The sequence below is a fragment of the Thrips palmi genome, unplaced genomic scaffold, assembly GCF_012932325.1.
Source record: "Thrips palmi isolate BJ-2018 unplaced genomic scaffold, TpBJ-2018v1 HiC_scaffold_15, whole genome shotgun sequence".
Classification (NCBI taxonomy): domain Eukaryota; kingdom Metazoa; phylum Arthropoda; class Insecta; order Thysanoptera; family Thripidae; genus Thrips; species Thrips palmi.
The window spans coordinates 4033818-4059082 of NW_023144624.1; the positions used below are offsets into that span (position 1 = coordinate 4033818).

The 25265-nt window shown below is 61.9% G+C and overlaps 1 protein-coding gene and 1 non-coding gene across 6 annotated transcripts; both read left to right on the forward strand.

Annotated features, from left to right (window-relative positions):
* Window positions 1-626: 626 nt before the first annotated feature.
* Window positions 627-25264, forward strand: LOC117641353 (putative fatty acyl-CoA reductase CG5065). Of its 5 annotated transcripts, none has more exons than XM_034378599.1 (9): window positions 627-767; window positions 19897-20206; window positions 21288-21542; window positions 22697-22842; window positions 22911-23020; window positions 23123-23315; window positions 23399-23641; window positions 23753-24010; window positions 24222-25264. In XM_034378599.1, exons 2-9 carry the CDS (start codon window positions 19940-19942, stop codon window positions 24427-24429), a joined length of 1680 nt encoding a protein of 559 aa, XP_034234490.1. In that variant the 5' UTR covers window positions 627-767; window positions 19897-19939; the 3' UTR covers window positions 24430-25264. The 5 variants fall into 5 exon arrangements, with proteins under 5 accessions (XP_034234490.1, XP_034234491.1, XP_034234495.1 ...); XM_034378600.1 differs by lacking the exon at window positions 627-767 and adding an exon at window positions 7386-7602; XM_034378604.1 differs by lacking the exon at window positions 627-767 and adding an exon at window positions 14622-14665.
* On the forward strand, window positions 21161-21232 carry Trnap-ugg. The gene has a single exon. It is a non-coding gene; the product is annotated as a tRNA-Pro (tRNA).
* Window position 25265: the final 1 nt, after the last annotated feature.

The window sequence follows — 25265 nt, forward strand, 5'->3', positions numbered from 1 at the left end:
CTCGACGCCGGCCATCGTCCATCGTCCACCACCACCAGGGAAGGGCCCGGCCGATCCGGCCGCAGAGGCCGATCTCTCGCGTTCGGAAAGCACCGCGCGCCGCGCACCGCGTTGGCGGCGATGACGTCAATGGTCGCGCTTTAGCGGGAGGTACTTCTGCACGTGCTGGCGGTGCCGCGGGCGGCCCCAGGCAGGCACGCCCACGGCATGCAGCGTACCGCGGCGGGGGCGTGCGTGCTGCGTGCTCCCGCGGCGAGACGCGTCCGTCCCGCGGCCACTAGACTTGCAGGCTGCGTCCGAGCCGCGCATCTCCAGCCACCCCCGCGGAACGCCGCACGGAACGCCCCGCGGGTGCGAGAGAGGCACCGCGGCGGGGCACTGCTCGGAAGCAGCCCGCGGATAGAGGAGAGGGCTTGCCTTTGCCGACTCTACAATTGTGCGGCCGGACTTACGGTGGCGGCACCGCGGCGGGGTGCGTCATGCTCGGATCGGTTAAAAGCGGACAAAATATGAGGCGCCGCGCTCATGTATATTCAGGCCCGCAGGCCAGCAGGCCTTTGTTGCGCGAATATGGCGAAACGGGGCATAATCGCCGAGCCAAAGTGTCTTAAAGCCGCAAAGTCCGAAAATGGGGCATTTCGGCAGCGATCGACCGGCGAGTCGCCACGGGCCAGTCCCGCCAGTCCGAGGACGCCACCCGAGGGACGCGGAGTGATCCGAGGGACGCCGTGGAGACAGTCACCGCGGAGCGACGCATCCTTTGCCAGGTAACCGGGAGCAGAGGCGCTCCGCACCGCGTGTCGCCGCTCTGTCTGTCTCGCGCTCGTAAGGCGCGTCAGGTGCGAGAGAGACAGCGACGACAGGGCTCCTCCTCCACTCGGAACCAGGCGGCTGGACCGCGACACCTTCGGGATTCTCGAGCCGTACGCTCGGCCGTGCGATAAGAAAGGCAGGGATGAAATCGGCGCGGGGAGGTGGGGCGGTGGAAGGTGGGGAGGAAGGCACCCCATGGGGGGCTGCCGGCATGCTGGCGGCATGCTGGCGGTTTCGCCATCCGCACCTTGCACGACGCGGAATCATCGGTGATCGGTGCAGCCCTGCTCTACTCCACGCGGCCGGCCGCGGCGCCTCATTGTTGTCGGCCGCATGGCTGCGCCGCGCAATGAGGTCAAAGTTAACTACCGCGCCGCGCCAACGCGAGCCGGGCCTCCAGGCCTCCAGGCCGCGCTTGTCCGGGGCCAGGCCCTCCAGCCGCCGGGCACATCAACGTCAACGTCAACCCCCTGCAACCGACGTCCACGTCGACGTCGCGCTCCCTGCAAGGCTGATTACGAGGACTGCTATTGTCGCTCTCTCTCTCTCTCTCTCTCTCTCTCTCTCTCTCTCTCTCTCTCTCTCTCTCTCTCTCTCTCTCTCTCTCTCACACACACACCCGCACCCACGGGGCGCCCCTTAGGAGTGCGGAAGAGGACGTGGAGCGACGAACTCGGTCCTCGGAATCGGCCTGCTGGCGCGGGCCTGAGGTGACAGGCAGCGGACACTGGTGCTCCCCTCCCCTCTCAAATGACACTTACAGTACAAAGCCGCCTGCGTGAAAGGTAGGAGGGAAACCATAACGCCTTGAGTAGACAAAAAGTGCCCCCCCATGAAAAGAAAAGGCCGCCTCTGGATATCTGGATCCACCACTGTGAGGTGACCGGGCCGGGCACGGTGGCGGCTTGGCCAGCGGGAGAGAAATCACCAGACTTACGCCGGGCGGCCAGGGCGGCCCGGCCGGGCGATCAAGGACGGACGACACGGTGGGGTGGACCCGTTTTGGGGGGCGAGCCGTCCTGGAGTCCTGGAGAAAGAGAGTCCCTATCCGGAGAGCTGGAAGGGCGCTGGAAGCCGGCCAGGCGAGGCCGGCAAGGCCGGCAAGGCCGGCAAGGGGGACGAGGAAGCTGCAGGAGGGCCCAGGCTGGCGCAGGCTGGCGCGCCGCAGCTCGTGCGGTCGAGAAATTCCCCCGGAATGAAAAGCACCGTGATTGGATTGTTTTTGTGGCGAGGCGGCAGCAGCCGGACTCTAGCGATGATGAATGAGCGCACCGCGTAGCAGTTGCAGAAGCAGTGGGGTGGGAGTTGAACTCGAGCCAGGCAGCCGCGGGCGTGCCGTGGTGCCGAGGGCCGCGCGGACGGTGGACAAGGCAAATCCAGCCCGGTACTCTGTTTTATACGTTCACAGTTACTTTCAAGGCGATGGAGTTTTCAACGGGTTCCGAAGAGCGTACCGTCGCTCTGTCTCTCTCGCGCGCTTACGGAGCGTCCCCCGAGTGCGACGGAGACGGAGCGACGAAACGACTGAGACGCGACACGTGTTCGATGTACTTGATAGAGACCATGGCCGCTTCGTTTCAGTTTTTGTGGTCCCACGTGTTGCACCACCGCATCCATTCCCAAATGGGGTCGCTTCTTGAAGGAGCAGATTCGAATGCCATGGGTGACGGGCTATTCCTGACTGTTCCTGACGTGACAGCACAATGGCATGACCGTGGGGCCCAAACAATGGCCCTCAAAAACAAACCGACACCACTACACTACAACAAGTGCGAACCGCCTGGGCCGCCTGGCTGTTTAATCACTGTTTTGCTGGTGTACATTGATGCGGCCGCAGCCAGCCAGCCAGGCCGTGGCAAGCCGCGGGAGGCCAGGCACGCGTCTTTGTAAGCAGTCCGGTTATTAACAGCGCATGACTCGGGACATGCGCGATTACTACAAGTCTAGTCGCTCTGTCTCTTTCGCACCCATGCGGAACACCCCAAGGAGGTGAGAGAGACCGGAGCGACGGCCTGCCGGAGGCTACGAGCAGGGCCACCCCGTGGCCAGTGCCAACACTGCCTATCGTCGCGCCAAAGTTGTGCAGCCCCACCCCACCCTCCCTCACGGGCTGTCCCGTGAGTGCGAGGAAGACAGAGCGATCCAAGCACTGTTCGTAATCATCCAGCAGACAGAGCTGCATGAGCCCAGCGAGTGTGTCCGCCCACCCGAGACCGCTGAGGCGGAATTGCGCCTGAAATTGGCACTATACTCTCGCGGCATGGCGAAGCAACAGCTGCTTTTGGCTGTCGGGCACCGTCGGCCGGATCACACTTCGGGGCCTTACCGCACGTAGCGTCGGTGCGGTGACCCCGCGGCCTAGTGAGGCCCGTCCCAGTCCGTCACGGCTCGTCACGGATCGTCACGGCGTGCGCGTGGCGCGACAAAGTGCGGCGTTATCGGTCGTCGCGTGATCAGGGCCGTCACGGACAAGACCCCCACTTCCTTGATGCCTCCCCGGCGAAGATCGTCATTTTGGGCGATTAGCCTGCAGGGAATTCCCAGCACATCCCGGGCGAGCAACGTGGAGCATGGAGCAGGACACTGGCTTCATTAGTGCACGCCGGCCGGGCGCCTTCGTCTCCCTCGCACCCACGGGGCGTGGCGGCGTGGCGTCGGGGTGCGAGGGAGACGGCGCGACGAGGCACTGTTGGGAAGCAGCCCGTGCAGTCGGACATCAGTCATGGCGGTCGCGGCGGTCGCGGCGTTCGGGAGGACGTCGCGGAGCCGTACCGCCGTCAAGGGCACGACGGCCTGGTCCTGGCCGTCCTGCGCAGTGCTCACTACCGCGCACCGCGGCACGCACGCGTGTGAGTGGACTTCCCCGGAAGGGCCTCGCCGGCCCGGCCGACCGGCCTCGCCGACAAACACGCTCGTTTTTCGCTTCTGTTTTTGTGCGCTAGGCAATCAGCATCACTTTGACTTCGGCGGCGATTTCGTCGTAATTGAAGGGACGCGCCGCGCGGCCACACTGCGCACTGCGAGGTGGGTCAGCGCGTCGCCGCGTCTCTCTCGCACTCGCGCGGGGAGCACCCCACCCCGTCGGAGCGAGAGAGACGGGCGACACTCGCTGTTAAATGTGCCGCGGGAGCGAGGCGAGCGAGGGGCGGAGGGGGAGGCGATGACGCACGTGGCTCGCGACGCAGCGATGCACAACAGAGGCTGCACCTGGGCTGCGCTGGAGCGCTGCAGCGCTGGACGCACACTACACTTTCAAACGTCTTAACGAGAAGTTCCAGCAATCTATGATAATCCCTTTTAGAGCCTGGAAACTGGAGCCCCACCACGCCCCCTGCTGCCGGCTGGAGGCCTCGCTGAAGGCTGACGGCCGTCCCGGGACGCCCAGGACGTGACGTATGCTTAACTTGATTATCCGGATGGGCGCTCGCGCTCCGAGCTCGGACTTCTTGGGCGCCCCCTTTCAACTGCACTATGTATGCATCTTGCATCCAATAACCGGTTCAAAAATGTTACTGAATCGCGGGGAGTTGGATCCTCAATCACTGGGTGCAAAAGTGAGTGCCCTTACCGCATGGCTGTGACGTCGTGTGTTGCAGTGCCCTGTCTTATCCCCCCAATCTTTCATACACAGCAAGTGCATCCAGGACTGCACCACGCCAAGGGGCTGCGGCCGCCTTGTCACTCAGGCATGGGAGTCCGGGAGCAAACATCCTTGACGGCGGCTGCACAACGGGAAAAGCTCCAGTGATGGTCCTGGTTCTGTGACGTCAGGGCGGTTCTTGGAGTGAGCGCTTAACGCAGCATGCAAATCGTCAATACAGTTCTATTTTTAAGCCTCCGCGGCGAGCGGCGCCGTGCGGCGCTGGACGCCATGTCCCTGCCTGCAGGCTGCCTTCGCCACTCCGTCTCTCTCGCACCTGTACGCGGCGCCCTGTGAGTGCGAGAGAGCACTGGCCGGCACTGCCACTGGGACTGTCCGCGTCTCGTCAAGTACTCGTCTCGCGAGGCGGCCGGGCGTGGCGGCCGTCGGGGCGGAATGTCGTTTTTGCCGGTCGGCTGATGACGGCCGCGCATCCTTGGAGGAGGAGCGCCGGGCGTGCGGCAGCGTGCGGCCACCGCCAGCGCCGTCAGCCTCCCTCGCGGACGCGCCGGCCGGCCGGGCGGCACGCGACGCGATCTAGATCGGCGCGGCGGCGCGGTGCCCGGCTCTCGGCCCGGCCGACACGTTGCCGACGGCGGCCGCGGGTCTCCTCGTTGTCGGCGCGGTTGCAGCAGGACAGAGGGTCGTTGCCGGTTGTCCCTGTGAGTGGACCAAACGTTGCCACTACGGCGCCCCCCTGTCCAGGCTCTGGACCCGCCACTGGCCGGGGTGGCGGGCGGTGGCCGGCCGCGTTGCGACACACGTGTTACTCACGTGTCAAGAGGGCGGCAAACGGCTCGGCTCGGCTCGGCTCGGCCCCGCAGCGCTCCGCGCCTCGGCTCCGCGTTCGGCGGCGAGAGGAACAATCATAAAAAAGAAAGCGACAGACACATCGCCTGTTTCTGCAAAGCCTGTCCGTGTCCTGTCGCCGGCATTGTCCGCCAGGAGGCTTCCCACCGCGCCGCCCTGCCCTGCCGCCCTCTGCGGCCTTTACCCCGCCGCCCTCGCCGCTTCGGCGCCATGTCGTGCGGAAAGACGCGGGGGAACGCCGCGAAACGCCGCGAAAACGCCGCGGCCAAAACGCATGCCGTGTCGCCGCGCCGCCGCGCCGCGTTGAATTGGAACACAGCAGGCAATCTTGTTGACGTCGCACGCGCGGAAGAACCGCCAAGGCGGTTTTTCACGCCGATGCACTTTGACGAAACCAGCGTAAAGCATGACTTTCAAAATGTTACTTGCCGTTGAACCTCCTCGGAATCTAACAAGTTTGACTCTGTTTTCGAAACTATAATACGTCAGGGTGTTGATGTCGTTGCCGCCGAGGCGACGCCGCCTTGCCGGCCACGCCATGCAGGCCATGCATGTTCTGCCTGTTCCCACATGGCCGCGCCGTCCCCGCCCCGCCCCGCCCCGCCCTGCCCCGCGGTGTCGTCGGCGTGGTCCTCGCGGGACGTGTGAAAACCTCACCCACAAAAGGCTCGGACTTTACCCGGCCTCCACCGCCATTTACTTGAAACGGCTGTTTTGAATTTTTCGATCGACCGCGCTTTGTATTTGTGGGACTCGAAGGGAAATCGGGGTCCAAACTTCGCGCCGCCAAAAGGGTCGCTCTGACCTCGGCGACCGCGGCGTCGCGGGTTGCGCTCCCTTTGCGTGTGAAAGGCGATTCAGCACGCGCCTTCCTTTTATTCGGCATTTTGGTTCGGCATTGTTCGGCCACGCCTCGTACTTTTGACGGTTTGGTCGGTATAGTCCGGCCGCGCGCGCTCACCCGCGAGCCGCCGCCGCCACCCGCCCCAGCCCCGCCCCAGCCCCGCCCCGTCATTAGCAGGCGTGGGTGCGCTATACACTGCCACTGCAACTCCGGCTGGGGGTGCAGCGTGGAACAACTACAATGGTCTTGCGCGAGGCTTCCTGGGCCATCTTGCCGAGCCGCACCGTAAACTGCGGTACTAATGACCAAAAGGCTCCACGTGTCCGTACACTGTAAAAATAGTTTTTTGTCCATTCGCTGTTTGGTTTGCGAATTGCCTCTGTCACCGTTTCGCGGGTCGCATCCTTGAACCATGTTTCCCATCATTCGTCTCCGTCTGCTTCTTCCATTACTGCAGAAGCATACACACACTCACACACAGGCACACACACACACACCCTAGCCCTCTTTTACACGCACGCAAACATGGCGCCACCACGAGCCAGCGCACCCCTTGCGACTTAATCGTTTTCTTGGACTGCAGTAGATGCACATCGCGAACCCCGCGCTCTGCACTGGCGCTCCGTTCCGTTCCGCTTCACAGAGATCCTTTTCAGCCATTTCCAGTCAGTCTCCTCGCATACATTTGGCCGGCCGACCATCTTGATGCCAATCACCCGCAGAGCTTCTGCTAGAAAGTTGCAAACTCGCGGTGCGGCTCATCTCCAGCGGCGTATTAAGAATGCAGTTTACGCCTGAGCCACCCATGAGTTTATCGTCTTTCGTGCGGGAAAGGAGGAGGGGGGGGGAGGTCCGGATTCACGTTTGCGTTTCCAATATTTGTTCAAGACGTAGGAAACAATTCACACGCACATGTGCGCGCCTGCATCCAGCTTCTGTGTTCCCGGCCCGTGCACCTGAGCGACCCGAGCTGTCTCGGCGGGGCTGGCGGGGCGGCTGGGCGTAGCGGCTAGTGGGAGACGACGGGGGAGGTTCGAGTAGAGTGGGGGGCAGATGGACAACGGCTCAGCCGGGGCGTAGCGCAGCGTAGCGTAGGCATGGACTTAACGGTGGGGCGTGGCCTGGCGTGGCGGGGCCCTGGCGGGGGGGCAGCTCAACCCGAGGGGCTTCGGGGCCTCGTGGGCCCTCCCGAACGCCCGCCGACGGCACGCCGACGGCACGCCGACGGGCTGTCCGGACACCGGCAGGCAGCCCAGGCAGCCCGGCCTAGAGGCGAACAGGCGCGGGCCGCGGGCAATCATAGTCATATCCGTTTCGGTACCGAGCCGGAGCGGAGCACTGCTAGCCGACTGAGCCGAGCCCAGCCGAGCCCAGCCCGTCCAGTGTGTCGCGGGGTGCCGTGTCAATCGCGAGTCCGAGTCGGGACGAGTCGAGTCGAGTGCGTGCGCAGCGTGTGCCGCGGCCTTTACTTTGGATTACTTTGGCCCGGAAACATGTAAGTAGAGTAATCGCCTCCCTGGCTCTGCCTTGATTGGAGGCCCATTGGGTGTTCCGCGAACCCGGCCGGCAAACGGCAGTGCAGGCAGGGCTGGCCTCGGGGCTGGCGGAGGCGTCAGCCTGGCCTCTCCTTTTGTCGGGCAGTGGGCCTTTCGGCCCTTTCGGCTCATTATGCCCGGGCAATGCTGTAGAAAGTTTCGCACCTGCAGACACATCTGCCTGCCGGGCCGCACCGCCGGGCCGGGCCACGCCGCCGCGCTGCCGCCTAGGCGAAATTGCAATGATGGATGTGCCCGATGTGCTCGGTGTACCCCGCAGCGCAGCGCGGTGCGCCACGAGGCAAGGCGCCCACCGTGAGCCAAATAAATAGAACAGTCCTACACCCGAAAATTTACCACCACCGCGGGTTAGAGAACGGTCCTAGCACGCGAAAATTTTCCACTACCGCGGGTCAGGGAACGGTTCTAGCACGCCAAAAATTTCCGCCACTGCGGGTTAGAGAGCGGTCCTAGCACGCGAAAATTTTCCACCACCGTGGGCCGGCAAGTCGGCGAGTGGTCCTGCCCGCTGTGCTGCACGGCTGCCTGGCCGTGCCTGGCGGCTATGCTGGTCTGGCGGGCTAGGCCGTGCCTCCTGGAGGAAGTCGTGGTGGAGAGGATTGAGGACGCCGTCGAAGTCGTCTCCAGCAGAACGAAGTTTGCGTGGCCGCGTAGGTAACGGCGAGAACCTCCTGAGTTCAATTCCCGTCCAAACTTGAAATCTATCTAAAATTCAGCTTTTTCTGGTTTGCGAGAGGGAAGTTTGCCTTTAGTCAAATCACACATCACGCCAGTTGCAGCGAGAATAGGACGCGTTGTGCGTGGTCGCGTGTCTCGCTCAAGGAGGGCGTCACTGTTTACCTGTTTGCAGAGCGAAGGTTGAGGGGCTTCCCTCCCAGTCGTCGCCATCGATGCGGAGTCAAACACACTCCGCCAATTGTGCTCATTTCGGCCAGCCGAACACTCAAATATTTGCTTCAGTCATCAGCACAATATTTCACTCTTTCCATTTTTACAGTTGACGACCCAAACAAATGACATGCCTGCACAGTAAAACAACCAACTCCAAAAATTCAAACAAAAGTCTTACTTATGTAAGGTGCTCGGAATTTTATCACTATTATTTTCAGCGTTTAGCTTTAGTACATTTCCTGGACTTCGACATTTAATTTTTGATTCAGTAGGTCCAAGCTGGTCCAAGAACAGACCAGACGATTTTCTTCTCAGATCTGTGGGGCACATGCGTGCTGAATCGGGGCCCGTTCCCCCTGGTGCAACGGCGCTTGTGTTCCCGGGAACCGACAGTCATCGAAGAATGACGCCGTTAGTCACCCCTGCGTCCGGGGGCAGTCCAAGGAGCAGTCCTGGACCAGGACTCCTGGTGGCGCGTGTGGCCGCCGCCGCGGTTGCGCACACTGCTCCGGGCCGCGGACTGATTCCAGGAGGTAGACGGTCCAGGAGCGTCCGGGACCTCGGTGAGCGAGTGCGAGAGAGAGAGCGACGAATCCGCCTCGGTCACTGGAATCCGCCCCGCCGCGGGCCGGGCTGGGCCGGGCGAGTGCACGCAAAATGTGACGCGCCCCGTGCAGTGTGCAGTGGCGTGGCGGTGCACGCGGCGCGCCACACGCACTGCGCTGCACCGCGCTGCAGCCGGCTACTCCACTAATCGCGTTGAAAGTGTTTGCGCGTTCAATCTGCGGTTCCGATGTTCCAAGGGCCGCTGCGGTTTTTGCGCGACCGCAGTCCGCCGCAGTCCCACAGTCGCGTAGTTGCCGCGGGCCGCAGGCGGGCGGCGCTCTCTGTCTCTGCAGCCGTAACGAGTGGCCAGAGTGGTCAGCGAGTCGCTCTGCCTCCCTGCGCGGGACTACGCGGGACGCCCCGTGAGTGCGAGGGAGACGGAATCAGTCGGCTGCCTCTGCAGTTACGACCCAGGCGTGCGGCGAGCCAACGAGCTGCTTAGCACTCTTGGCGGCCGCGTCTTCGCATTGTGTCTGTGCGAGTGAGACAGAAACAGAGACAGGCGGACGCCGGGCTGACGCACTGACGTCACAGTGACGTCCCTGCGACGCGGCACGTCCCGCAAGGGAACCGCAGAGCATCGGCATCCAGCCATTGCTTGGCGTGCTTTGCGTCACGTACAGTCTGATCGTCTGATCGATGATTCCCGTGTGTGCATGTAACCAGCGAGGCAGCGCACGTGGATGTGTAATGAAGTGCGTTTGTGTGCGTGTGTGCGTGATTGCAGGGTGGTTGCTTTGGCAACGCCATCTTTGTTTGTTCTTTGCTTTTCTTTTGGCGCGGGTGGCCTAGGGTGGCCGCGCGGCCGCATAGAAAGCGCCAGACGCGTCGGGGACCTGAACGCAGCGGGAATCAGGCAGATGGCCGGGGTGGCTTCGCTCAGCAGTCTCAGCGGGAGTCTCTCTTTCTCTCTCGCACTCATGGGGCGGCCCCTTCGGGCGTGAGAGAGACAGACTGCGGGTAATGAATGCGCCCAATTATTGCCGGGCTTTCACTCCGCCATTGTGCACAGTATCGGATTTGGTGGGAACGTCGTCGGAAATGGGTCACCTTGAGTCTAGCAGTGTGGCCCAGTCGGAAGTAGACGCCACCGACCTTGTCCGCGACCGCCTGCAATTGATTATTCATCTACTTGAAATTTGGCGGCGGCCTCGCAAAGCTTTGCGTCACTTGCAGGTCAAGCACACTGTCATCCCGGGTGATCTGGAACTACACGCCTGAGGAGCTTGGTTTCAATACGCCTTCAAGCGCATTCTTTTCTGTGGCCTACGCCTCCGCCTAGGGCAGCGGTTCTCAACCTTTCTCGGCTCGCGACCCCAAATTTGAAGCCAAAAATTTCCGCGACCCCCAGGAAAAATTTCGCGACCCCACGGGACCCCTCCTTTAACATGCCACGGCGTCTGATCCGAGGCGGGCATTTTGCTCCCTCAACGGGCAACTGGTCTTTGGACCTTCCTTTAGCATGCCTTTGTTACGGAGTGCAATTATCAGTCTTAGTTTGGGAGCAGTATTGTCTCAAAGTTGGCCAAAACGCTCAGAAATGTCTATGAAAAATCGTGTTTTGGGCTGATTTTAAGCAGCCACAGCGTCTGATCCGAGGCGGGCATTTTGCTCCCTCAACGGGCAGTTGGTCTTTGGACCTTCCTTTAGCATGCCTCTGTTACGGAGTGCGATTATCAGTCTTAGTTTGGGAGCAGTATTGTCTCAAAGTTGGCCGAAACGGTCAGCAGTGTCTTTGAAAAATCGTGTTTTGGGCCGATTTTAAGCAGCCACTGCGTCTGATCCGAGGCGGGCATTTTGCTCCCTCAACGGGCAGTTGGTCTTTGGACCTTCCTTTAGCATGCCTTTGTTACGGAGTGCAATTATCAGTCTTAGTTTGAGAGCAGTATTGTCTCAAAGTTGGCCGAAACGCTCAGAATGTCTATGAAAAATCGTGTTTTGGGCCGATTTTAAGCAGCCACTGCGTCTGATCCGAGGCGGGCATTTTGCTCCCTCAACGGGCATTGGTCTTTGGACCTTCCTTTAGCATGCCTTTGTTACGGAGTGCGATTATCAGTCTTAGTTTGGAGCAGTATTGTCTCAAAGTTGCCAAAGCCAAAATGTCTATGAAAAACGTGTTTTGGGCGATTTAAGCAGCCACTTTCGTCTGATCGAGCGGGCATTTGCTCTCAAGGCAATGGCTTTGGACCTCCTTTAGCATGCCATTGTTAGGAGTCGATATCAGTCGTAGTGGAGCGATTTTCTAAAATGACCAAAATAACAACGATTTTTCAAAGACATTGCGAGCGTTTTGGCCAACTTTGAGACAATACTGCTCCCAAACTAAGACTGATAATTGCACTCCGTAACAAAGGCATGCTAAAGGAAGGTCCAAAGACCAATTGCCCGTTGAGGGAGCAAAATGCCCGCCTCGGATCAGACGCAGTGGCTGCTTAAAATCGGCCCAAAACACGATTTTTCATAGACATTTCTGAGCGTTTCGGCCAACTTTGAGACAATACTGCTCTCAAACTAAGACTGATAATTGCACTCCGTAACAAAGGCATGCTAAAGGAAGGTCCAAAGACCAATTGCCCGTTGAGGGAGCAAAATGCCCGCCTCGGATCAGACGCAGTGGCTGCTTAAAATCGGCCCAAAACACGATTTTTCATAGACATTTCTGAGCGTTTCGGCCAACTTTGAGACAATACTGCTCCCAAACTAAGACTGATAATTGCACTCCGTAACAAAGGCATGCTAAAGGAAGGTCCAAAGACCGATTGCCCGTTGAGGGAGCAAAATGCCTGCCTCGGATCAGACGCAGTGGCTGCTTAAAATCGGCCTAAAACACGACCCCAGCATCGCCGCGACCCCTTAAAAAAATTTCGCGACCCCGCTTGGGGTCGCGACCCTAAGGTTGAGAACCACTGGCCTAGGGTCAGTCGGGGTAATTATGGGACCCGGGGTAAAAATGGGACAGCTGATTCTTAGTCAAGATTTGACATTTTTGAACGCATGACGTACCAAATGTAATTTTTTATTGTGAGAATAACATTTGCTACGACACAAGTTCTAAAATGTCGATTCTTGACTAAGAATCAGCTGTCCCATTTTTACCCGGTGTCCGTGTCTCATAATTACCCCGTCTGACCCTAAGGCTTGTTGTTCCAGCGGACACTCAGAATGGCTGTGTAGACGACTGTCTTTTCAAGACTTTTCCGTCGGCTGTTGACCCGCATGCCCGAAACAGGTATTTCGGCGGTAATGCGCTGTTTGGGACAGCGTAATACGAGACCCGGCCAGGCCAGCCACCCCTTGCTGGGCCCCTGCCCTCCGGGAGGAAACCTTCCAACGGTGGCGCCGTGTTCGCTTCCTCGGTGACTCACATCGTTCCACGGGGCTTTACCCCCTTTTAAAATCAAAGGCTCTTGTTTTCGTAGCCGAGTAGAATAATTCGTGGGTTTACCGGGTGCGCCGTTCGTATACCACAACAACATTACCGACGACGCCGGACCTCACGGCCGACGCGGCCGACGCGCGAGCGGCGTACGGCGAACGCCAAGCCTTCCGGACAACAGTGGAAGATCTCCAGCGGCGCCCATAGCGCATGCGCGGGGCGTCCACCGCGGCGTCCACCGCGGCGCGCTGTCCGGCCCGTCCGTCGGCAACGTTCCAAAAGCGTCTCGCCGGTCCATGCCGGTCACCTTCCGCGCCAAGGGAATGCCCGGACTGGCAGGCAGTGGAACGCACCCCTGACGCCGTCTGTTCCGTTTCTCAGTGCCGCCCGTCACTAATTGTTTTTTTCTTTTTAATGGAAGGCGCCAACTTCTTTCTCTTTCTCTCCCCGCTAGGGCTCGCGAGATGGAGTGAGACAGGCGGAGTGCTCCGCGGCACACGGAGCGTTGCATGAACCCACTCCCGAAATAAAGGCGGGCGTTCCGAGTCGGCCTAGCTTCCCCCTTCCCCCCCCCCTTTCCCCCTCCCCACACCTTTGCAGACTTGCAGCAGGGCCTATGCTGGATCGCAATAACTTTCCCAGCCCCCAAAAGATCCGCACCATCCGCACCGCACGCCAGGGCCGGGCGTGAAAGTTTGCGCGCCTGTTTAACACTTTGACTTTTTGTCCGGCGCACTAGCGCCAGCGCAGCGGCGGGCTCGCGGCACAAATTGGAAGCTCGAAAGCGGAGCGTCGGCAATTGGTCATTGCGAGCCGGTCTTTGTAAAACGCTTCGTTTTATCGCCTGGCGCGCTGTTTCGCAAGCCGGGGATGGTGTTAGGGCCGGGGGAGGGGAGGGGGGGGGGGGCACTGCACCGTGGTACATTGGTACACTGGTACAGGCGTTGAGACAAAGCCGGGACGGGCAATGACGTCAGTGACGTCAAGAGACAGCGGACCGCCTTCCCAGCCTTTCCCAGGGTCGCGGCCCGCTCGGTGGCGGGACTAAGTTCGGGGCGGTCGTGGTCGATGGCCAGAAGCAGGTGGCGCTAGGCCGCTATGCCTATGCCCGCTGGACCCGCCTCGGCCCCGCCCACCGCGGCTACGCCACCGCCGCCCGCCGTGCCTCCGTCTGCCAACGGCGGCCAACGGCCACCGAGGACCGTGGTTACACCGCCAGCTACTCTGCAATTTCGCGCTATTGCGCGCCGCGCGGCAGCCGCCGGCAGAGCATCTTCGAACTGCCGCGCTAGTGTGCGTGTGTGTGCGAATGTGTGCGTATGCACAGCAGTGTGGTGCAAGCTCGCGTCGCTGGTCTTGAACTCGACCAGCGTGAGGGTAATTATCGTAAGCGCAAAACCAGTGCAGAGCAGGCTGCAGCTCACACGGCCGGCGCCTTGGCCGCCGCTGTGGGTGAGGCGGGGCGGGGCGGGGCGGGGCGGGGCGGGCGCGAGACGCACAGAGTCAAGGCTGCCCGGCGGATCGACGGCGGAGGCGGCGGCGCGGCGGACGGACACTGCCACCGGGTGCAGCGTAGTGCAGCGCAGTGCACTGCCGCCCTTGTTAGCAACAGCCTGCGACTGCTGCAGTTTTTTATACGCGCACTTCGCTTCTCGCCGCCGCCTTGGCTGCGCCACTGTAAGGCCTGCCGAGCGGAGAGCGCCCGACAACAATTCACCGGAATAATGACTGCTAACGCGTTACCCGCTGGAGGTGCGAGTCCTCGGCGGTCCGTGCCCCCCCCCTCCCCCTGCAGGGAATTCCCGGTCCCTGCCAACACGCGGCGACGCGAAGGCTCTTATTATGTTATTGCCAGTCTGATTTAATTATGCGGCCGACTGCAGGGTGACGCCGAACGCCACTTATCGCTCCGTCTCTCTCGCACTCGCGGCTCGCTCCACGCAGGGGCGAGAGAGACGTTCCGCGGAATGAGTGTGCGCCGAACGACGGAGCCAGCGCCCTCCGCGCGGGGAAGGGGAAGGGGGGGGGCGTCTGCTTCTCCTTCGCGCGCGCTGCTTTTCGGACCCCCGCCCGGCAGACATCGGCAGACAGTCCGGCGCTGGTCGCCGCGCCGGGAAGGGGGAACAGAGGTGTGTGTGCATCCGGAATGAGTTTGACGTCCGCCAGGCCTCCAGCTCGGCGCGAGCCTCAGTCGCGGCTGGGATCGAAATACTTCGGACGCTGAAGGTGTTGTACTTCTCTCTGAAAGATAAAACGAATTGGCGGCAGCTCGGTTTCAGCCACCTGTAGAGTTTGCCGATGCGTTTGTGACCGCGCCGTTCTAATGTGCTATTTCCGCGCCAAGGCGCCGCGGACGTAAAAAGAACTCTCGCAGTCCCCGTCTCGTTAAAGTGTCAGCCCAAGGTGCCTTTAACTCCACGCGGGACGGTTGGCTGTGCTATAAACTGCCGCCGCTGGTCACGGGGAGGCGGATTCTGCGAGCGGTGTCAGGTGCAGAGATTTAGTCGTTAGTATCCTATGATTGTGTGGTTGGTTGAATGAAAAGGCAGCAACAGACTGGCGCCGCCGAAGTCGCGTGCGTGTTTGCGCGCGCCGGCCGCCGGCCCCTCATCTTTTACTGCCGCTTCTCGGGCGATGGACATTCCCGCCGCCTTTGCGGAAGACCCGCGTTTGTTTGCGCGAGCGTGCGCGGCGAGGCTGCTTCCGAACGCCGGGCAGCCGAGCCAGTCGGACGGAAGCGGAGACGGCGAGCGGCGAGAGCCGGCGAAAGCCCTCCTGCCGAAAGGGCTTCCTGAGCGCCTGCCAAGTGCAGGGTAGGCAGTGCCGCGCGACGCGGCTGTGTGGCGGGCCGGCCTACCCTCGCAGGCGTCCGCACTAGGAGGAAACGAAACAGAGGAGGCTTCCTCCGCACTGATTGCGAAGGTTGGCTAGTTAGGCTTCCAAGAATGAGCTCGCCGCGTGGCATGGCGTGGCATGGCGAGGCGTGTGCGCGACGTGACGTAAGTTCAAGTTCTTCCGGCGATACCGTCTGAGGGTCCCGTGGAGGTTATGCGTGTCAAGGTGGGCCGATCCCTTTCGTACTCCCTCCCCCTCCCCTCTCTCATTTAGGACCGGCTGTTCCTCCTCCTCCCCTTCCTCCTCGCCTCCCTCCCCCGCTGCCGGCTTTCTCTTTCGTTGCAGCCCCTCCCCTCCCCCCCTGCTGCAGACCCTGCAGACGCCGGTCCGCCTGCCCGCCCACTAAGTGGCCCGCCGGCGCGCCGATGCCGGTGCAGCAACAATGGCTCGGCGTCAATCGAAGTGTTGTACGTGTGCACTGCTGACGCCCCACGACGGCCCGACGTCATGGCGCGCTACAAATCGTCGTGTGAGTGCGCCTCGCCTCGCCTCGCCTCCGGGGCCGGCAGTCCGTGGCACTGCGCCACGCCGGCGGCCACAATGGCGGTCGCTTTGCCGCTCGTCAGCCTCGGTCGGCGCTACTCGGCACTACTCGGCGCGTGACGCGGCGGTCCTCGTTGACAACGGGGATCATGGTGTCCGCCGGCGCGCGCCGCTGTTTACTGTTTGCCCTCCGAGTGCTTGCGCCGACTCGCTGACTGCTTACTCACGGCGGCGGCGGGTCTTTGTCGCCTAGTCCCGCTCGGTGGGCGGTCCGCGCCGTCCGCGGCGGCTGAGATGAACTGCACCGCACCGCGGCAAAAATAAGGGTGGAGTATATTTTGCTGGTGGTTCATACGAGGGACGGCGGAGTGGCTGGACGGGGGGAATGAAGTACAGTACCACGGCGCTTTGTGCGACGCAGTTGTTTCTCGGATTTTCTCGGTCCCCTGGCCTGGCAGCCGCCAGCCCGTTTCAGCGTTTCGGCGTTTCGGCCATGTATGCGGTGTATGAGAAATATACGCATCCATGGCTCGGCTCTGCGACAGCCGCAGCGGCCGGCGGCCAACGGCTCGCGCCGCAACAGGGGCGGGCAAGCACACATGACCCAGGAGCCAGGGACAAAGTCGGGGGGAGGGGGGCGGCACTGGGCCGGATCGTGGAATCTTAGCGAGCTCGGCGAGGCCCGGCGAGGCCCGCCGCTGCAACCTCCACGGCCTGGGCTTACATGGCGTGCGCGGCGGCGTGGCGTGGCGTGGCGCGGCTCGGCGCGGGCTCGGGCAGGTAGGCCTCTGTCCAGTTGCGAGGCTCTTGCTGCAGTTCCGCTCCAAGCCCGTCCAAGTCTGCTTCGTGCTGCTGCACCGCGCCGCTCTCGCCTCGCCGCTCTCGCCTCGTCGTTCGCGCCGTAACAAGCAGCGCTGCAGCGCGCGGTGGCAGGCTGCAGTGTCTCGCCGTGCTCGCGGAGGTGACCGCATCGACCGCATGCCGTGGTGACGCTCCGGATTAAACGCGTGGTGAGTTTGAGTGCCGAAGTGAGTGCGGAGTGCTCCGTGAAGCCAGCGGTCTGCGGCCGCGGTAGTGCAGCGCGCGGCCCGGCCCACACGGGCGTTGCGGCAGTGTTCGCGGTTCGCGGTTTGAGGTGTCCGCGCGGCCAGTCTGCCAGGCCAGTCTGCCAGGCCAGTCTGCCTGCCAGGCCGCTGGGCAGGCATTAATCTAGCCCCGCCGCCATTGAACCTTTACGATGCCTATAAACGCGTCGTGCGCAAATGGCGCCTTGTGCAATATGGGTTTTCACTATGCAACGTTGTGCGCGGGCCGCGCACGCGTGCAGGAAGAAAAGAGTACGCGGCCTGCGGGGTCTCGGCGTGGTCTCGGCGTGGTCTCGGCGTGCCCGTGGCCCGAGACGGACGGGGCGGCCAGGAACCAGGTCGGCCCGGGAGATGGATATCATCTGGAGCTGTCGGCCGGTGGCCGTTTTAGCGACCAAACATCTGCTGGTGAGAGCGGCCGTGCGGGCCGGTGTGCGCTCTGCGATTCCCAGTTTCGCTGGGCCGCGGCGGGGCCCTCGCACAAAAGGTCCCCGTGTGCTGCGCCGTGCGAGTCGCGTCGTGGCCGCGTCGCTCGTCGTGGCCTGGTGGGGCGAGGAGTACGGCGAAGTGTACGGCGAGGCGCACGGCAGACCGCGCACCGACGCGCACCGCACCGCGAGGCGTACGGCGAGGCGTACGTCGAGGCGCAGGGTTGGTTGCTCAATGATCCCTAGTCGCGTGTCCAGTCCGGGTTGCAGCCGTTGCAGCAACAAGGCGACAGGGACAGGCGACCGCTTGGCGGCTCGGCTCTGGCTGCCCCCTCCTCCGTGGGACGCGGGACGCCGCCTGGGACGCCTGGCCGCCGCGGGCAACAGCAAGGCCGGACGCAGGCGTGCAAAGGCGCGGCGCGGCGCGGAGCACTCCTCGATCCTGAATCGGAAGCACCGCCGCCGCACCGCGCCGTCGTGCACCAAGGCGTCGTGGCCGAGGCGCCGAGGCATCCCGTGCTCCGCTTGGCTCCGCTTGGCTCCGCTTCCATCGCCGTCACGCGACGCTTCCCCGCCACCACGTGGTCTGCTCCGCGCTCGCACCACGGAGGCGAGGCCCGCGTCGAACTTCCTCGCGCCGCCAGTCCGAGAGCTGCTTCGCCAGCCCCGGTGCGGCCCCGGTGCGGCCCCGGTGCGTCGATCGCGCGGCCTTGTCAAGGACGGTGAGGACCCCACCCCGGCGTTTGACGCGGCCCGGCGCGGCGCGACGCGGTGCGCGGTCTAGTCGTCTGGTCGCCTAGTCAGCGACCCCGCCAAATTCCGTAAACAAGGCGACCTGGCAGGCGAGCCCTCTCCCCTCTCCATCGCTCTCGTTCGGCCCGCTAATACTTCGGCCACTCCACTCTGACCCCCCTCCATCCTTTCCCCCACGGAGGCCCGTCCGGTTCCCGAGATGAGTCTTAGCTAACACCCGGCCCCGCCCCGATCACCCAGACGGAATAAATTTCACTTGGCATGAATGAAGAGAGCGCACCGAGAATGCCGCCAGACGTCCTGGCCTGCTTGGCCTGCTTGGCCTGCTTGGGCTGGTGAGGAGCAATGGCGTGCCGCCCGGTTTTCGCTGGGATTCGCACGACGTGGTGGTCGCTGGCCATTGCCGCTGGCCATTGCCACTGGCTACGCCGGTCCGCGCAAATCGCCTGCCGAGCCATTCAGCAGATCGTTCTGTCACTCTGTCTCCCTTGCACCCTTACGGAGAGCCCCATGAGTGCGACAGAGACAGAGCGACGAAAAAAAACATCTGAATCAGCCTGCTACAGGCAGAACGCCGAGGTCCGCCGAGCGAAGGGCCGCCGCGGAGGCACGGCAGGGGCGGGGGCCTCCTTCCCTGGCGGGGCCCTTGTCTGGGAGCTGGGCTGCTACTCAGCCGAGTGATTCAGAAAGGTCTTTTCGTCGCTCTGTTTCTGTCGCACTCGTGAGGCTCTCCATAAGGGTGCGAGAGAGACAGAACACGAACCGCTCTTCTGAATCGTTCGGCCGTTACTCCGGGCCCCCTCCACCGTCCGCCAAAGAGCTCACCTCCTGGCTCATGGCCCACCGGGCTGGCCACCGGGCTGGCCGCCAGGCCGCCAGGCCCACAGGTGCGGTGCGCTGTGCACAGGGTACGGGTCCACGTGGCCGCGGCCGAGCCCAACCGCTTAACAAGCCGCGGTACGGGCGGCTCGCTACGCCCCGCACAGTGCGCCAAGTAACGCGGGCGACAGCGACCTGCCCCGCCCCGCCCCGCCCCGCCCGGCCCCGCCCCGTGCATTGCGGCTCCAAGTCTCCACTCCGCTCTTGCTCCGCTCGCCCCGCTTTGAATGCAAGTGATGCCCCGAAGCCGCGCCAAGGCGCCAAGGCGCGCCCCACTCCGGTTGCGCAACTCGTAGCCAGCCGCTGGCTGCATCGGCTCGGCCCTGCCGCCCTGCCGCCCTGCCCTGCCGCCGGTCCGTCCAGCCGGCGGCCCTGGTTGGCTAGCCCTAGTGGTCCTTCATGGCCACCGCCCTGGTCATCCCGGCTCCGGGTTTTCCCCATTAGCTGCATCGTCCTCTACCGGCGCTCTGCTGCGCTGCGCCGCGTCGCGGACGGAGGAGGAGGAACAGGTTCGACTCGGTGGCGCTGCCCGCCCCGCTGCCCGCCGCTGCCCGCGGTGCATGCCGCATGCCAGCGGGTACACGGCCAGAGAAAAACACGGTCGGGTCGCGCATCGCGCATCGCCTCCCTCGGGAGCGGCAAGCAGTGGCGCATCCGGAGTCGGTCTGAGGGAGGGGCAAAGGAGCACTTTTTGTCTGTACAGCCCCTGGGCAAAGTGTAGCTTGTTTCTTACCTTTCAGGGGGCTGCCTGGAAGTGGGGTCAAGTGTCCTTCTGCCCGCACTGGATCCGCGCCTGCTCGGAAGCACGATTGTCATTCTGCCTGTTGCCTGTCCCAGGTGGCCGTCAGACCCCCGGTACCAGAAGGCGATCCGCGCCGAGATGGACGTCAACAAGATGAACAACAATGACCTGTCCATGTGCAAGTCGGACAAGCTGGACGAGGAGCTGCTCAAGCTGCCGAACCGCATCTCGGAGACGTTCGTCGGCCACAACATCTTCGTGACGGGCGGCACCGGCTTCATGGGCAAGGTGTTCGTCGAGAAGGTGCTGCGCAAAACCCCCGACGTCGGCGGCATCTACCTCCTCATCCGCAACAAGAAGGGCAAGGACCCCAAGGAGCGCCTCAAGGACGTCTTCGCCAACCCGGTAAGTGCTGCTTCTGCTGCAGCTCTCTCTGTCCTTCTCTTCCTCACACTCGAAGGGAACTCCCCGTGAGTGTGAGGGACACAGAAGAGTTGGAGGCACTGTTCGCACGGCACCCGCATCGTCGGGCCTGAGAGGCATTCGATCATTAGTGGTCCAGACCGGCCATCAAAGCAATCGCAATCGCAATAGCAGAGTCAAGAGGTGGCCTCCCAGGCGCGCCGCGCTGCGCGCCGGGCTGCCTACCCTCGACTCGGCGGGCGGCGTGCTGCGTGTCACTGTGTCACACGGCGCTGACATTCGTCCATCGGCGAGACGTGCCGCTCGTGACGGCCTGCGGGCTGACTCCCCGCGGCGGCGGCGTCGCTCGGTCTCTCTCGCACCCATCGGTGACGCCCCGCGAGTGCGAGAGAGTGAGAGCGACGACGCCGCTGGAGTCGCTTTGACGGGCTGCTCCCTCCGTCACGCTTCGCGACACGCTTGACGGTCCATTCGCTTCGAGACACGCGACGCCCCTTGCTTTGAACTCGCCCGCCCGCCGCGGCCGGCCACCGGCACCGCCGGCCCGGCCTGTGCGTTCACCTCTGACGGAGTGGTCCGGTCCGGCGGTCCGGCGGTCCGGCCCCCGCGTCGCGCGTCCGCGCGTCGCCATCCCGTTTCGCGCGTAGAGCGGCGGCGCCGGGCTGGGCCGCGCGGCCAAACCATCCGAACCGGGCCGAATCTATTTTTATCCGGCGTGCGCGACTTGTTTCTTGTTTCGCTTCGTTTCGCGACCGGTTGGGTCAAGTTCAAGTCCACGCTGGCCGCGAGTTGGAGATGGGAGCCCCTAATTGTGACTCATAGCGAGCATGGCCGCATGGCCGTCTTGTAGGCGGACCGGTTCGGCGCGCGCTATCTCTCCGCGGGCGTTACGATGAGCGGCAAGTGGTTCACGCACTCTGGGCAACATGTCGTAGCGGCCTCTTGGTCTAGGGGTATGATTCCTGCTTTGGGTGCAGGAGGTCCCGGGTTCAAATCCCGGAGGGGCCCGCGTTGTTTTCTGCGTTTTTGCGCGCTGACGTCATGTGCCTCTCTCTGTCCGCAGCTTTTCAACCAGGTGAAGGAGGAGCATGGCAAGGACATCCTGGAGCGCAAGGTGCACCCCATCCTGGGCGATGTCACGCTGCCCGACCTGGGGGTCTCCCCCGCCGACCGGCAGTTCCTGGCCGAGAACATCACCATCGTGTACCACATGGCCGCCACGATCCGCTTCGACGAGAAGCTCAAGAAGGCCGTCATGCTCAACACGCGCGGCACCAAGCTCATCCTGCAGCTGGCCAAGGAGATGAAGAAGCTCCAGGTAGGTGTGAAGCCGTCGACACTCCGGTCGGCACCCCGCCAAGCGAGTTAGTACGCATCAGCCGGTATCAGCCGCCCGTGGGCGCGTTTGGCACGGCAATCCAGTTTGCCGGGTTTTCTGCTAGAAACGTCTGATCGCACTGCCAGCAGGACGGGACGGGACGGGACGCACCGGCTGGGGAGTGGCCGGGGTGCATATGGACACGCGGAACGCAAAGCGACGCAAAGCGACGCAAAGCGACGCAAAGTGAAGGCCGAGGGTAAACACTCCAGGCGACGCGCCAAGAGCTCCAAATGGACGCGCCAACGGGTGGGAGTGCCGGGATGCGCGGCAAGGGGCCGTCCGTTTATTATGTTACGCACCAGGCGGGGAGGGAAGAGGAAAGAGGGGTCCGCGTAACGCTGCGGTGCATGGAGGCGCTGGAAGGGGCGTCTGAGCCAGCGCAACGTTACGTTGAACACTACTCAACATGAGCGCACTTTTGATGAAAAGTAACAGTAAAATAAAGTAGACCGCGGCGCCGCGTTACGTTGGGGGAAGGGGGTGTCAAAAATGGTCCAAACCCGTGTCACATAATTAATGGACGGCCCCCAAGGACAGAGACTCGGGCGCAAATGGACGGGTGGAGAAAGCGCGTAGAAACAGAAAACAAGTCAACTGAACGTACTCACGAAATTAACTCGGGCCGGAAGAGAATTAGTGCGGATGACGCGGGTCGCGAAAAGTCCCTCGGTGGAAGTGGGACCGCCGCACAGTGGGCCGGTTCCTTTCACTCGGCCCTTGCCTCGCGTTGCCGTTCGCGCGCTCGCGTTCACACACGTGTCCCCCGTCCCCCGTCACAACGGCACTTTTGCGCAAACGCGTTAAAGAGGACTTTGTGGCGTGCCGCGGCGCCGCCTGCCTGCCGCCCCGCTTTTCGAACCATTTCGGCCCGGCCTGGGCTGCCTGCCTGCCTGCCTGCCTGCCCGCCTGCCTGGGGGCTTGGGTCCCGGAGATCCCGTCCCGGTCCCCGGTGACGTCGCGACGGGACTTTGACGAAACACGCTGTGTGAACGGGGCGCCACCGTGGGAGCGGCCCTAATGATGATCTCCAGCCGAGATGTGACGTCTTTTCTGTATTTTATGTTTATGCTTTCTTTCATCTTGTGACGCAGTTCTTCGCCCACATTTCCACTGCCTACTGCCACCTCAACGAGCCGGTGCTGTACGAGAAGCCGTACCCGCCGCCCGCCGACCCGCACAACATCATCAAGTGCATGGAGTGGATGACCGACGAGGTGGCCGAGTCCATGACCAAGAAGTACGTCAACGGCCTCGCCTTTCCAGGTGTCGCAGGCGCCCCTGGTCTAACGCCACCCCTTGTTTCAGGATCCTCGGCAACCTGCCCAACACGTACGCCTACACCAAGGCCCTGGCCGAGCACCTGGTCGTCGAGCAGATGGACAGCCTGCCCATAGTCATCATGAGGCCTTCGATCGGTAAGAAACGATCCAGACAAAACTGCGCGCGCCCCTAGCGGCGTTCGAACCCGCGCACCTGACTAGACCTGGCGCTCGACACGTGTTCGTTGTCCGTTGCAGTGGTGCCCATCTGGAAGGAGCCCCTGCCCGGCTGGACCGACAACATCAACGGCCCCACCGGGCTGCTCATCGGCGCGGGCAAGGGCGTCATCCGGTCCATGTACTGCGACTCGGACACCTACGCCGACTTCCTGCCCGTGGACATCGCCGTCAACGGCATGATGGTCGCCACCTGGAACTACATCAAGCTGGGGTAGGCTCAGCATTTCAACCTTCCCTCGGCCACCCCTTTCCGAGACTTGTCTCGTTCACGCCATCCTGTTGTTCCTCTTGCAGTGACCGTAACAGGCGGGTCTGCCACATGACCTCCTCCTCCGAGATCAAGCTCTCGTGGTCGGAGATCGTGGAGCTGGGCCGCGGCATCGTGGAGAACGTGGTCCCCCTGAACGGCGTGGCGTGGTACCCCGGGGGCTCCCTCAAGAGGAGCAGGACGTACCACAGGATCTGCGTCTTCTTCTTCCACTGGGTGCCGGCCTACATCCTGGACGTGTTCATCTGGCTGTCCGGTAACGAGCCCGTGTAAGTACCCTACACCGCGACCAGCGCAGCCAGCGCAGCCAGCGCACGAAGCAAACAGCAAAGCAGTCTGCAGGCAGTTTGAATGATGAATGGGTGTCGTGTCCCCGGCAGGCTGAAGCGCGTGCAGAACAGGATCGAGAAGGGCTTCGAGGTGTTCGAGTACTACGCCAACAACCAGTGGGACTTCAAGAACGAGTCGGCGATCTACGTGCGGCCCCTCATGAACGCGAGGGAGCGGCGCGAGTACAAGGTGGACGGCGACGGCATCGACTTCCAGCAGTACTTCACGGACTGCGTCAAGGCGGCCAGGGTGTACATCCTGAACGAGCCGCCAGAGACCATCCCCGCGGCCAGGCGGCATATGCGAGTGTAAGTGTTCGCTTCCAGGCGCCGGGGTAGCCGGCGTTCGGTCATTTGTAGTCCAGCCGTTGAAGGCAACAGAAATAACAATGGCGATAGCTGGAGATGCAGCCAGCCCAGCCCGACAGCCCGTTGGGTTGCCTACCCACACGGCGGACCGCCCACTCCGTCCAACCACTAGCTTCGCTCCTTTACTGACTGCGCGCTCTGGATTTTACAGGATGTACTTCGTGGACTGGATCGCCCACATCCTGTTCTGGTACTTCGTGGTGTACCTGCTGACGCTGTGCTCGTCCACCGTGCACGACGCCAGGGAGCAGGTGTTCGGCCTGGTGGGCGGCGGCTTCCGCAGCATCCTGGGCTCCAGCGACAGTGTGGCGGCCTCGACGGGGGCGCCCGCGGCCCCAGTGCCCATGTCCGACTTCTAGCGGTGCCGCCGCGGCGCAGTCGAAGAAAACGACGCAACCAATTCTCCTTCCGAAGTGTTGGCAAGGTTTGCATCAGAGTGGCTAGTGAACTTGGCGAGTTTGTAGGCGAGAGGCGAAGGGGGTACCCACACCACCGTGTTTGTGGCCGTCTTCGAGATCTTTAAGGTGCTATCAAGCTAAAGAATACCTCTTGGAACACCCATCTACCCCACTGCGGTGATCGAATGCAGCTCAAAAACAACGTGTTCGTTCATCCAAGACCCACACCGGTGGGTAGTTTGGCTTGCCCTGTACTCAGGGAAGTCACAATATTTTTTGTGATTCTACATTTTATACAAATCGGGGAGTGAGTTGTGCTCAGACTCCCTGAGATGGGTCATGGGTTGCTCATAGTACATGTACGAAGAGAGATATGTCAAATGACTGAATATATCCTCATCCTCAAGATACTGTTAGGGTATGTTTAAGACTGGATTTATAGAGATAAAACTCGCTATCATTTTTACATGGGTAAAGTACATTGTTGGGTACATTTTTTATTCCACATCAAGAGTGTAGTCAATAATCAATGATATTTGGACCAATAATTATGTTACCAAATAAATTCAGGAAATAAATAGGACCTGTCACAAAAAGTCCTGCGAAGCTTTCCGGATAGGTTTTCACTAAATTTGTTTCTGTAGAAAAAAATTCTTGGGTGCTTATGTTTATGTTAATCCCTTCATGATTACTCAAATCATTAATGATTGTTTAAAATTCTTGTTTAGACTTTAATGTTATAGTCTCGTTAAGTTTATATGTTTGAATTTAAAAAATGAATGATTTTTGAAAACAAT

What these genes read in the sequence shown, in the direction of transcription:
- LOC117641353 (XM_034378600.1), top strand. An exon ending in GCCGAGTCCATGACCAAGAA is followed by an intron (nt 22,843 to 22,910) that starts GTACGTCAACGG and finishes CCCTTGTTTCAG; the next exon opens with GATCCTCGGCAACCTGCCCA. An exon ending in GCCAGGCGGCATATGCGAGT is followed by an intron (nt 24,011 to 24,221) that starts GTAAGTGTTCGC and finishes TGGATTTTACAG; the next exon opens with GATGTACTTCGTGGACTGGA.